Source organism: Eubalaena glacialis, chromosome 7 (genome assembly GCF_028564815.1).
Source record: "Eubalaena glacialis isolate mEubGla1 chromosome 7, mEubGla1.1.hap2.+ XY, whole genome shotgun sequence".
Lineage (NCBI taxonomy): Eukaryota > Metazoa > Chordata > Mammalia > Artiodactyla > Balaenidae > Eubalaena > Eubalaena glacialis.
The window spans coordinates 19,766,287-19,780,454 of NC_083722.1; the positions used below are offsets into that span (position 1 = coordinate 19,766,287).

The 14,168-nt window shown below is 42.8% G+C and overlaps 1 protein-coding gene across 2 annotated transcripts in view; it reads right to left on the reverse strand.

Moving 5' to 3' along the window:
* Window positions 1–3,618: 3,618 nt before the first annotated feature.
* KIAA0319 (KIAA0319 ortholog) overlaps window positions 3,619–14,168 on the reverse strand; it is a 54,815-nt gene continuing 44,265 nt past the window's right edge. For both annotated transcript variants that reach the window (XM_061194876.1, XM_061194875.1), the window contains 5 exons: window positions 11,879–12,021; window positions 10,062–10,184; window positions 8,399–8,489; window positions 6,497–6,588; window positions 3,619–3,954 (listed from right to left, as the gene is read on the reverse strand). In XM_061194876.1, coding sequence (XP_061050859.1) covers window positions 3,776–3,954; window positions 6,497–6,588; window positions 8,399–8,489; window positions 10,062–10,184; window positions 11,879–12,021 — 628 coding nt within the window. In that variant the 3' untranslated portion in view covers window positions 3,619–3,775. The remainder of the gene's footprint in view (window positions 3,955–6,496; window positions 6,589–8,398; window positions 8,490–10,061; window positions 10,185–11,878; window positions 12,022–14,168) is intronic.

Consider the following 14,168-nt stretch of genomic DNA (forward strand, 5'->3'; position numbering starts at 1 on the left):
TTCCCGACTAATGGAAACGCTTCTAGTGTTTCGCGATTAATCATGGATCTGTATGTTTCCCCTCAAAATCTTTTGACTTTTTATTTTTAAATACAGTCGTCCCTCAGTAGCCGTGGGAGATTGGTTCCAGTACCCCCATGGATCCCAAAATCCACCCATGCTCAAGTCCCTGATGTAAAATAGCACTGTACAATCGGCCCTTCGAATCCACGGTTCTGCATCCGCGGATACAGAGGGCACAGTGTAATTATAAGTTCACAGGAAGTTGCAAAAGTAATAGATTCCTGTGTACCCTTCACCTAGCTTCCCCCAGAGCTTAACATCTTACATAACTAACACAATATCAAAACCAGGAAGTACATACCGTTCATACGATCTTTATACCAATTTCACCAATTTTTCCATGCAAGAGTCACAGGGATGATGGAAACTAGATTAGGGGCTGTAGTTTAAGCACACACACCCCATAATCTAACTTGCACCTCCCCCAGCTGAAGGCATTTCCCAGCAAAGGGTAGACTACCCATTAATGTCAGAGAAACCAGGGGAATGTACTGTTTTGGCAGCCGGCAGGCAGCCGAATCTAAGCAGGGGAGAGAAGACAGGCAGCACTGAGCACTCTCAGTGCCTCCCCAAATCCTGTCCCCCATGGGGAGGAGGGAGCCAGGGGTGCTACTCTAGGCTCCAGCAAATTTTTTCTGTAAGGGTTCAGAGAGTAGATATTTTAGGCTTGGGACACAGTCTCTGTTGAAGCTACTCACCTCTATTGTTGTAGCACAAAGGAATGAATGAGTGTGCCTGTGTTCCAGTAAGACTTTATTTATGGACACTGACATCTGAATTCCATGTGAGTTTCATGTGTCACAGAATATGATATTTTTTTTCAACCATTTGAAAATGTAAACACCATTCTTAGCTCACCGGCTGCACAAAAACAGGTCGTGGGCCAGCCTGCTGCCTCCTACTCCAGGGAAATCCCTCCACACAGAAGCGTAAAGAATAAGTATTCCCATCCTCCACAACAACAAGGAGGCGTTACAGAGAATACAGACACCTTTATTCAGATTAGCATATATGTTTAATAGTGTTATATTGGAAATGATACGTTGTCAATACATGGGAAAAAGGTAACATTAAGAAAAATAAAACCAAGACTTCAGCCAAAGCAGCTAAGAATCTTGTCAGCCTGTGAGCCCTACCAATGCCCTCTCCCACATTCTCGGGCCCTGCTTTTCTCATCTATCCTGAGCTCCTAGTGAGCTTCATCTTCCCAAGGCCCTTAATGCAAAGTGCACAAGAGAAGAATGTTGGCTGCCATTCCACCTCGCGCTCTGCTCCTCTGATGACAAGAGAGGACCCACTTTCTGATCACTGGTGTGGTCTTTATTTCTGCTCCACCATAGATTCAAGATCCATCTGTGGTGGAAAGATCAGACTAGCCGGGCTGGAGACAGAAAAGGAGAAGTGACCTGGAGGGGTGGCCCTGGGGATGATCCAACAGAAGAGATGAGGCAGGCTTCTCTCCCTTTGTCTTTTGCTTTCTTCACAAAGGGAATCCTTGGTCCTAGGAACAGAACTTCCAAGTGGTCCAAAAGGTCCACCAGAATTTGCCCTCCAACACTTGGAGGTGGGAGTTCTTTGTGTAGGGGAGGAGGGTGGAAAGCACGGACTTTGCAGCTTACAAAATTTGCATTCGATTCCTAGATCCACCACTAATTGGCCGTGACCTTGAGCAAGTTACTTAAACTCACTGGGCCTTCATTATGTGCAACATGAGAATAATATCTACTTTTCCAGGATAACTGTAAGGATTAATGGAGTATGTAAAATACGTGTATTATGTACATAGCACTTAACAGATGATCACTCCCTTCTCCATCACTGTGCTCTACTGACCTCATATTGAGGCTGCCATCCTCTGTGCCAGAAATTTCCAGTTGTGCACAAAAATAACATAACCCTGGCCACTGGGTAGGGCAGATTTTAAGTGTATGAAGCTAAATATTCATGTAAAAAGCATCACATTTTCCTTCTAACACCATTGATAGTATTGAACTGGCTGGCTATACAGAAAGTGTAGACATAAGCAGAGAAATTATTTTAAAAATAAAATCACACTCCTGTGCTTTTTACTTTTTTTTTGCCATTCCCTATAAAGTAGAATAATTAAAAATAAGACGGTCTCATGAGGATGAATATTAGCAGCAAGAACAAAAGCACCGGAAAGCTTAATTTTTTTCAAAGGCCCATGGGAACTGTTTTCTCTATTGTCCTGTCCTGATGATTTAAACCTGACAGTTTAATCACTTTGCTTCTCCACTTAGTCATAGCAAAGCAATCCTAGTTTTCCCCTCGTGTGACAGAAGCTTGTGCAACAGAATATTGCTTAGGTGTGGTCACGCTTGTCTGTGACGGGCCCCACCTCTCATTCTAATCTCTCCACAAAGAATGCCAAGGGCACCACCCAGGCCTCCAGCCTCAGGACCATGGGCGGATGGGGAACGATCATCAGCTAACCAACTTGTCAGGCTACAATTAACTCCAAGTCCTTGCTCTGGGGTGCTGCTCTGTAGTTGGGGATGCTTTAATTTCTTTTTCATATATTTAAAATAAGATATTTAGTAGAAAATGGTTTAATAAATATATTTTTAAACATATGAAGTGGATATCTATGTCAAGTTATTAGGGAAAGTACCTGTAGGGGCCGAGTATCATAAGCACACATCCTCATTAAGACTGATTGTATTTCAGAGTTTGGGAATACAGTCGGCCCTCCCCCACTCTCCCACCTCTGCATCCATGGGGCCCACATCCCTATGGGTCCTGCATCCATGGACACAGAGGCCCGACTGTATATATTACAAAGTTGCTGAGTCTTTCTTCCTACTGATAGAGGTCCAAATGCATGGCCTATAGCACAGACTCAATAAATGTCTAAGGAATTAATAATCACTTTTCCTGTGTTTCATGTAAACTGGGGCTGAGAGAGGCCTTGGTGTGGCTTGTTTTTCTCAGAGAAAGAAAAGGTGAAACATGCTAAAATGCTACCTTCAACCTTCAACCTACAAGTGAGCAAACCTCACCTCCCTCTCTGTTGCCTCCAGTCCTCAGAATACAATTCTTATTTAGCTCTTGAACTTCCAAGAGCTGCTCTCTAGAGAGAGCACAGAAATGGCGGTTGGCCGTAGGGAAGGAGCGAAAACAGGAGAGCTGGGCTCTGTATGGGTGTCTCTTCAGCACAGAAAACTTGCTGGACAGAGGACAACCCATTCCTCAGATAAAGTATCTTTATATATATATATAGACACACAGCCCTCGGACTCCAATGGTCCTACGACAGAAACCACGCTTGGAAAGTCGTCTTTAAAGGCAATCACAGGTCCTAAGAGAAATTGGCCCTCTTTACATCATGTTGAACTCATCTTCCGCAAGGGTCTGCAGATACAAACAGGTTAATCCTTCTCTTAACATAGGAACGTAACACTGTGCCAGCTACAAAAACACAAAACTCTTTTAAGTATATACCTTAGCGTCTTACCCAACCTTTATTCCCATTGACAAGCATCTCAGTTAAAAGAGCAATGTTTTTGTTTTGGTTTGTGTCTCAAAAACCCCAGGAAGACAGGTCTTTTAAAATACGGGGACACACCTCCAGCCCAGTGTGAAAGGATGGGAACATGCTATTCTAACAAGAGTTAGTTTTGTTTTTAACTCCCATTGACTGTCCTGGATTAAAGGATTCCTGTGGGCGTCCTTCCATTTCACAACCGCTCCATTATCTGTCCTTTGAGCAATAGCTGAAGCAAGCTCCGTTTCTGATGGATCCATTCATGGAAACCTTTGGATTCCCTCGCTCCATCCTCTCTCGGCTGAAGATTGTGTCCTGATCACTGTCAAACTCAGACTCAGACACCATCAGGCTGGAGTTGTGTTCTGTGCTTCGGTGCTTAATACCTAGGGAGAAGCAGACAGATGCATCTTGGGGGGAAGGGCATTTTCCCTCTCAGCTGTCCATCATTCTGGTCCCATGCACGCAGCCATGCGCGCTGCACATGCAAAACGATCACTCACAACGCAGCAGGCGACTGGGGTTTCCTAGTGAGTATTAACAGGGGCTTTGGAATCACTGCTGAGCTTGAGCCCAAGCTTTGTCACTCACCAGCTGTGTGACCCTGGGCAAGATACCTAACCTCTCTGGGCTTTCAGTCTCCTCATCTATTAAATTAGGAGATAACAAAGCATCTACTCCACGGGTTTATGGTGGGGGTTAAGTGAACTCGTGCATGTAAAGCTCTTGCCGGCATTTATCACTTAGTAAGCACTCAATAAATGAAAACCATTATGATTTTACCACTTGTTCCCATCAAATATGTTTAGTAGAATATTTGATTGCTGGGAGTTAAAATAAGAGAAGAGATAGGTATGTGACCCCTGCTCTCAAAGAATTTATAGTGTCTAGCTAAGGATGTAAGACAAAGACGTGATGAGGGTTCATGACAGGCAAGAAAGTTTTAAAAATAAATTTTACATGAATCAAGAAGAGATAAGCACACACTTATAAGCTTCAGGGATGGTTCACACAGGATGGGATTTGAAGAGAGTGAAGGGTTTGGACAGGAGGACAGTGGAGGAGCATGGAGTATGCGGACGCATCCAGAAATATTTGCAGAAAGCAGTCTGGAGCAAATGATTCACATAGGAAATGCAAAAAAAAAACAAAAAACAGAGGCTGGGACCTCATAGAAAAGCACATGAATCCAAGGGAAGCCATGAAGCTTGGATTTTGTCCTACTAGCAAAGGAGTGACATGATTAAAATGCTGTTTTAAGATATTACTAAAACCCAGTGGCAGGACAGAAGGAAGAAAGAGGAGTAACTGGAGAGCCAGCCACACACACAGAGCAGCACAGCATGGAGGAAGGGAGCCCAGGCTCTGGAGCAGACGGCCTGTCCCACCTGCCTTTGGCGCCTACTAGCTCTGTTACTTGGGCAAGTTGCTAAACTTTTCTGTGCCTCAGTTTCCCTTTCTGTAAAATGGGTATAATCATAGAGCTGTTGGCAGGATCGGAATTCAGTGGTAAAGTGCATAGAATGGTACCTCCTACATAGTAAACACTAAGTACCTGCTAACTATTACTGTTGTTACTATTAGTCCACAGGTGAGATCACAAGGGTCTGAACTAGGGTGGTGGTGAGAACGATGAGGGAAGAGGGCAAGAGATTAGGCAAGACGGAGTGGCTGGAGTGGGGACAAGGCATCCTGGACCAAGCACCAGTGTCCCAGGTTTAGAGCCTGGTAATGAGGAGCACGGGGGCACTGTGAGTAGAAACAAGACTGTCAGAAGGGGGGAGTGTATTTTAGGAGGCAGGTGGGTGAGACAATGCACCCAAAAGCACTTTGAGCTCTTAGGTACAAAGTCTCTTTATAACACCTCTGATATTAATTATGTAATACAGATGGTGAGCAGTTGATAAATGCACGCTATTATGTGGATTTCCTGAGAAGCTTCCCCTGCCAAAGGCCCGAACCACACTCTCCATACATGCTCAGTCATTCTGGCCCCTATGTTCCTACAGGGCATTGTCCGGCTTCTGTAGGACCCTGACTCTGGTGTAATTATCCTCCCCTGGGCTCTGAGCACCCCAAGGCAGGCCCTGTGCTTCATTCTCCTCCCCATCTCCAGGGCCTAACTCAGGGTCTGTGCAGAGGGTAGATACACGACATTTGCCGTGGACAACGTTCTGCATCTCACAACTTCGAAAGTGATTACGGCCCTCTGTAAGAATCAATTTAGTCATCAATCCAGAATTATGACAAGTCCATAGAATCAGTGCTAAGCAGCCTCAGAGGGCCAGAGAAGGTTCCTTTAGTCTCCAAGAGTTAATAAGTGAGAATCAGAGAGTTAACTGAGGTCAAGAGGTAGCTTTCAGCATGGGGACCAATTCATGCTGTGAACAAAGTCAATTTTTTGTAAAAGCTTTTGTGTCCATCTATACACATGGCTGATTAGCTAATGCAGATGCTGAAAAATGTTTGGTTTTGAAGTCCAAATGTTATTTTGCAGCATTTTGTGTGTGGCAGACCTAAAGGGAACAGCATTCAGAGATGAGCCAGGGTGAAACAGCATCACAGGCCCCACCCTCCAACCATGAGTAGAGAAAAGCCAGGCACTGGGGACACCTGTTTGAAAAGCAGTCTTATTCCTGGGGTCATTTGGTTCGATCAATAATAGGCATTTCCTATCCCTCACCCATTCATGCCTCAAAGCACTTTGCCAAGATTTCATTGCATGTATAATACAACTATCGCCTCGCAGGTAGCATATCCCCGGGATTGAAGTAGGTTGATTTTCTTCACAGAATCCCAGCCTCACTCTTCCTCCCCGGTTAAAGCGCCCACTCCAGCCTGCTGTTCTCCCTTCACCTACGGTGACTCTCAGACACCTGGATCAAATAATGGAAAGGCACCAGGAAATCATCTTGGAGGCTGCCTTACCATATTTGGGCCTCAGCTCCATTCTTTCCTGGTCATCCATGTTATCCAGGATTGTGTACTTTGTTTTTTTCCTTATTTTAGTCCTTTTTCGTCTGAAAAGAACAAAGAAAAGGTCAACTCAGATTCTCAGAAAGGGTATCTAGGATCCAGGATTTAAAACACATGGAGGACACCAAAGGAAATGTTTTGCCTTTAGAATCTATTACGTTCTATGAATCGGCATCTTTTATTAAGGATATGCATACACAGCCAGATCTGAGTTTGGTGAGTCTGGGATACATCATGCATCTTGAAGAAACACATGTCAGAGTAAGAACGGCCCTACTGCTATCACCCTCCTAGCTGCAGGCTCTCACCTAATCCTCAGGCTGAGGTGCCAGGGACCTTCCCAGAGACTCTCAATACCTGTGTGTTGGCCTAGCAAGCTTTTCTCCATGAGTCATTCCTTCCTCGTAAAAACCTGGATCAGCAAGTTTCCCCCTGAACCTATAGTATCCTGAGATGTCCAAAGAGGCAGGAATGAAAAGATGATGTAACTGGCAATCAGAAAAAAAACCCAACAGAAATTATAATAAATTCCCCCAAAGGAATAAGCAATAACTCAGTCAACACCTAAAAACAACTGGGCTGATCCTATGTACCTCATCCTATGCTTCAGGGGATAATTTGAAAATACACATCAACACTATGGTAAGATATGTAGAGAACAAACAAAGGCAATTTTCTGATAGCTTGGTGATTAACAGCATGGGCCTCTAACCCTGGGTTTACTATCAGGGTGACTTTGAGATCATTTTTTTGTTACCTCTGTGATTCCATGTTCCCACCTGTAAAATGGGAGTAAGAATAGTCCCTTTCTCATATGGTGGATAGGAGGACTAAATAAGATAATACACAGAAAGCACTTAGAACCATTCATCACAATGGCAAATACTTAATAAATGCTCACAGTCAATCACTCTCATCATCATCATCCTCATCTACTTGATACAAATGTCACAAAGCTGCAGAATTTTTAAAGCCAAGCACAGCAGGGTGACCATCAGCCCAGATGGTTCTGGGAAAACTTAATGGGATGGAGGCCTCCAAGTGCCTGTGCTCTCTTTCACCAGTCCTACCTTTGGGAAAATAACCACAAATAAAACTAAAAAAATTGATAAGTGATCTCTGAAAAATAACTATTATTATGGTATAACCATTATTTCTTTTTATCATGTCTTCTTTGGAGAGCATTTATAGAGTTCCACATAGGAAAGTGGACCCAATGCTGTCTTCTAAGGACTTGAGTAATCACTGTTCCTACAAATCTCCTTATAGAGGGTCAAGCATGCGGTTATGGAAGGTTCGGACAATTAGGCAGCTCTGGGGCTTCTCAGCGGTCAGCTCCATGGGAAAAAATCTAAAGCAAAACCTCTCTTTGGTGATAGTATTCACTTCGCTTAAAGTTTTGCATTTATGAAATAGAATTCAGGTAGATTAGATTGTTGCTTCACATACGTAAAATAATGTAAATCTACCACGTGGATCAGTCTACTTCTACAACTCCTTTCTCTACCGAGGGTGGATTAGTCAGGCCACTTAGGTACTGTTCTAGTGAACATAATGCGAGACTGATAGAAAAGAGCATTAGATTTGATACAGAATCACTGAATCTTCTAGAAAATATGAGAGCTGCAATGAAAAAAAGCTGTCTCTAGTTATTATTCTATTTAACTAGGCACATAAGCCTCGTGGGGGAGAATGCATTATAAAGTACTTTTAAAGTCGAGTTTCTCTTCATAAAAAGAGTGACTGTCAAACAGTTCAGCAGCTTCACAAACCCAAGCAAAAGCCGCTAAAACTGTCACATCACCTTCAATGTTGTGTCTTTATTTCAAAGATGTAAGTAAGCGTGCCAGGTACCTCTTGCAGCAGCAGATGCAAAGCCAAGTTAAACCCCCTGTTAGCACGACAAGAGTTACAGCCAATGTTGTCACATAGAATACACTCCACTCTGAAAAACAAGAAAACCAGAGTGGACATGTTACATACCATTTGCAAAACAGCTTTATTTCAATGACTCACAATGAATATTTCTGAGTCCTTACAAGCAAAGCCATCTGTGGTGCTGCTACCACCTCGCCAGGCTGGTCAAGAGCCTAAGCAAGGTGAAATACAAATAAATCAAGAACAACTTAAAACCACCCGACTTTCATCCAACTGGTTCAGGGACCTCATGGAGCACATATTTCACACTGACCTGAGAACAGAATAATCTGAAAAAAATAAATTCATCAGTTAAGAGGTAAGGCCTCTTAAACACCCATGAAAGTCACATCAAAATATTCATTCCAGAATCACAGAACCTCAAAACTAGTTCTGGCCTGGTTTGAATAAAGCAAGTAAAGTATTTGTATGGTCGCCTATGACATGAAGACGCTTTTCACAGAGCCAGACAGCCGCTCAGAAGCTACCTGATCTCCACTTCCCCCACATCCTTGTGGAAATCCAGGGTAAAAAGTTCTGCACCAGGGCTTCCCTGGTGGCGCAGTGGTTAAGAATCCGCCTGTCAATGCAGGGGACACGGGTTCAAGCCCTGGTCCAGGAAGATCCCACATGCTGCGGAGCAACTAAGCCCGTGCACCACAACTACTGAGCCCACGTGCCACAACTACTGAAGCCTGTGCGCCTAGAGCCCGTGCTCCGCAACAAGAGACCCCTCGACAATAAGAAGCCTGCGCACCGCAACGAAGAGTAGCCCCCACTCACCGCAACTAGAGAAAAGCCTGTGTGCAGCAACAAAGACCCAACACAGCCAAAAATAAATAAATTTATAAAAAAAAAAAAAAGTTCTGCACCAGCAACTCAGGAAGAGAGAAACCAATGGAGCAAAGACAAAAGGTTTACCTCTATTAAATGTTATACATGCTCCTTGGAATAACAATCCAAGGGCTGGCTATTTTCAAATTTTTATGTAGTAGAGAGTGGGAACATAATTTGGCAGTCAGCTCGTCCTAATTTTTCGGCCAATTATGTCCATCTACATCCCCAAGAAAACAAAATTACTCTTAGGAATAGACTGGCATTGAAATACAATTCCCTCCTCAGAAGAGACTTAAGGGCACCAGCTTGGCCAGCTGAGGCGGTGGTTCCAATTTCTGGTGCCTGCTTGGGCAGACAGCCTGGAAGAATGGACCAGTTTTCTTGTTCATCTGATTCCAGCCAGGTCCACACCAGGGACCACTTCACCAGAAGGTCACACTCAGCTCAAGCCAAGGCAGGTGCAATCTGGAAATGGGGACCAGGTAGCCCAAAGCAACCTTCTTAGCAATGCCAGCGATGGTTAGCCAAATCTGCTCTGCCAAGGTGAATCTCCTCATCGGGAAGTTTTATGAAAAGCCTTAAACACACCCCCAAGGTGAACTGTGGGAGGATCTTAACCCATCACCACGTGAGCTCGTTCGCTTGGCTTCGGGTGAGAAAAGGGTTGAATTTACAGCTGCAAAGCTAGGCAGATCTTTCTGACAGTTCAGAATGATTTGTCTGAAGGCTCCTCACCCAAAGCCTCCACCACACCAGGACTCACCACAGTTGCTTTCCCCATCCTGGATATAACGCTGGATCAGGTTCTCCATCCACAACTGCGAGCAAATGCAGCGCTTTGTGATGGGGTCACAGTGACCATGGCCAGAACACTTCAGGAGGCACCCTGCAAGGAGGCGAGTGGGGCAGAGGTCACCATGGAGAAAAGGGGCTCCCTGGCTTCAGCTGTGTCTTTTCATAGCATAGACCCTGAACAGAGGCATCTCGTTGAATCAAGAGACTCCTACACTATGAACAGGGGTTCCAGGGAAAGTCTCTCAAATCGACAGTCTCATCTGGAAGCAAATGGCAGAAATATGCCAACACCTGCACTGTGAAACAAAAGCCTTCATCATGTAGCAGAAACGTAGCACCCTTTGGCTTAAGAAAGAGAAATTCTAAGAATTTATCCAGTGAAAATGACTGGGGATGTGCACAAAGATTTATCTACATTGCAGCATTATTTAAAATCAACCTGAGGTCTGTGAGTAGAGGATTGGTTGTATAAGTTGCGGAACATATCTAGGATGGAGTACTGTGAGGTCATGAATATGTTATTGGGGGATGAATTTTAAAAGATTTGAGAAAATGATCATAATATGATTTTAAGTTAAATACCAGATTAAAAAATTATATATCAAATTATCCTGATTGTATTACGTGTTTCTAGAGATGGGGGAACTAGAAGGAAAAACATCAAAATATTAACAAAAGTTATCTTCAGATGGTGGGAATTCTAGACTCTAGAATCTAAAGGATTATTCTAATTTTTTTGTCTTCTTGGATATTCCAAATTTCCTACAATAAATAAATATTACTTTTGTAGCTAGAAAAAAAGGAGTTCTTAAAAAATTAATTTACTCCATATTACAAAGAAAATCAATTGTGGATAGGTATACATCTGAAACAAATTAAATTTTACTCCTCAAATGGTACCACAGTCTCCAGTGTCTATTGAAATGACCCCTTTAACATAATAAGGGAATCATGTTCCTTGGAAGGTGGGGACAGAGACCTGGGATAAAGACCACATTTCCATCCACACATATGAATGAGTTTGGTGCCAGGAAAAGGCGGCAGGCAAGCCACTAAGAAAAGTGGTACCACTGGAAGGCACTTAAAAGCTATCTTAAATTTCCAAGAGTCTACATAACACCATGTTCACAACCTAAGGCACGAAGTCCCAGGTCAATAAATTATATAAACATGGCTTTTCCAACCAATAACACTTACCTGTCTTTTAATACTGTTCTGACCATCTAAGTATGAAATCTCTGACAATGACCAGTATGAAAGAGTATGGTTTTAAAAACAGACCATAACTGTTGTTTTTCTCCAGTTTCTCTCAAAGACAAAGCATAGTTGGCAAATGTATGTTGCAGGAAACCAGCTGGAGAAATAAATGCAAAACAAATCCCTGGATGCTAAAGCAAAGATGACCACATGTCCTCTTTCTGTGCCAGTAAAACATAGCCACGATCAGCAAATCTGATTCTTTTAGAATATTCCCGTAGGGGTTGACATGGAGAAATTGGAAAGACAATGAAATATTGAACTTCATTCCTACTTAAGTCAAAAAAGACTATGAGACCTGGCTACTGTCCCGCCATATAGGAACCAAATCATATTTCACCTCCTCCGAAAAATCTTTTCCTTTAACCTGGGTAGTTACTTATGTTTCTATACGACTCCCATTGCATTTAATTGGATGGGATGTCTAGTCCAGTGGAATCCAATTCTGACTATACAACAATTAGGTAATTACATTACTTGAACTTTAAAAATAAAAATAAAAAAGAATATTTCTGATAGGGGACATACCTGCTGTGTCAATCCTCAAGACTTTGAAAAGCAAGAAATCAGCCTTTTCCTTTGAGAGCCGCCTGTGCAGATTTCGGGCCACTTCCGCAGCTTTGAGGACCTTGAAAGGTGGCCCAGTCTGTACATAAAACACAATCACGGTGCTGCAGAGGAGACAGAGACAGAGGCCAGCCACACGGTTATGCAGTGACCAATGTGACACATCCACTCCAGCCATCTGACCTGTGGGGCTGAGAAGACAGACGGCCACAGCTCTGCCGCTTGGCAAGGACATAGGGGTGTATTCTGAGGGCCAAGGGATTGATCGGTTTCTATTCACAAATAAAGGTTCTTTGGTCCCAGAGCTCAGCTGATGATAGATAGACCTTTGGATAAAAGGAGCAATGTATATGTGTGTGCAAACAGACATAACCACCACAGAATGAGAACTTTCAGACACATCTTCATTTTTACCTTTTTGCTGAGATATAATACACTTACAATAAAGTCACCCTTTTTTTTTTTTTTTGGCGGTGCTGTGCAGCTTGCAGGATCTCAGTTCCCAAACCAGTGATTGAACCTGGGGCCAAGCCAGTGAAAGCCCAGAATCCTAACCACTAGGCCACCAGGGAACTCCCAAAAGTCACCCTTCTGAAGTGTACACTTCAGTGGCCTTTAGTATATTCACAAAGTTGTGCAACCATCACCACCATCTAATTCCAGAACATTTCCATCATCACAGAAACTCCACACTCATTAACAGCCAGCCCCATGCCGCCCCCCAGCTCCTGCCAACCACTAATCTACTTTCTGTCTCTGTAGGTTTAATTATTCTGGGCTTTTGATATAAATGGAATATATATGAGGCATTTTGCATCTGGCTTCTTTCACTTAGCATAATGTTTTCAAAGCTCATCCAAGTTGTAGCATATATCAGTATTTCCCCCTCCTTTGAATTGCCAAATATTATGCCATTGTATGAATATATCTCATTTTATTTATCCACTCATCAGTCGATGACATTTGGATTGTATCTACTTTTTGGCTATATGAATAATGCCACTGTGAATGTTCACGTGCCAGATTTCTTTTTTTTTTTTTTTTTTAACATCTTTATTGGAGTATAATTGCTTTACAATGGTGTGTTAGTTTCTGCTTTATAACAAAGTGAATCAGCTATACATATACATATATCCCCATATCTCCTCCCTCTTGAGTCTCCCACGTGCCAGATTTCGTATGGACATATGTTTATCATTTCTCTTGGTTATATACCCAGGAGCAGAATTACTGGGTCGTATGGTAGCTCTACATTTAGCATTTTGAGGAACTGACAAACTGTTTTCCCCAGTGGCTACACCATTTACATTCCCACCAGCTATGTATGAGTGTTCCAATTTTTCCATATACTTGCCAACATTTGTTATGGTCTGTCTTCTGGATTACAGCCATCCTGGTGGGTGTGAAGTGGTATCTCAATGTGATTTTGCATTTCCCTAATAGCTAGTGATGCTGAGCATCTTTTCATGTGCTTATTGGCATTTGTATATTTTCTTTGGAGAGATTTTATTCAAATCTGTATTAGTTTCCAAATGTTGCCATAAAAATGTACCACAAACTGGGTGGCTTAACACAACAGAAATTTATTCTCCCACAGTGTTAGAGGCTAGAATTCTAAAATCAAGGTGTTGGTAGGACTATCCTCTCTGAAGGCTCTAGGGGAGAATCTGCTCCATGCCTTTCTCTTAGCTTCTGCTGTTGCTGGCAATCCTTGGCGTTCTGTGGCTTGTAGAGACATCACTCCAATCTCTACCTCCAGTATCACATGGCAGGCTCCCTGTGTGTCTGTCTCTGTGTCTCTTTTCTTACAAGGACACAGTCACGTTGGATTACGGGTCCACCCTACTCCAGTATGACCTCATCTTAACTAATTCCATCTGCAACAACAATTTCAAATAAGAACACATTCACAGGTCCTAGGGGTTAGGGCAGAACATATCTTTTGGGGAGACACCATTCAACCTACAAGTGTTTTTATCAAAAAAGTTTTGTCAAATGCTTTTTCATGTCTATTAGGATGATCATACGGTTTTTGTCCTTTATTAATATGGTTTACTATATTACTGATTTTCATGTGTTTACTCACCCTTGCATTGCTGGTATAAATCCCACTTGGCCATAGTGTATAATCCTTTTAAATATTTCTGGATGGATCCAGCAATTCCACTCCTGGGCATATGTCCAAAGGAAATGAAAACAGGATATCGAAGAGATATATGCACTCCCATGTTTAGTGCAGCATTATTCACAA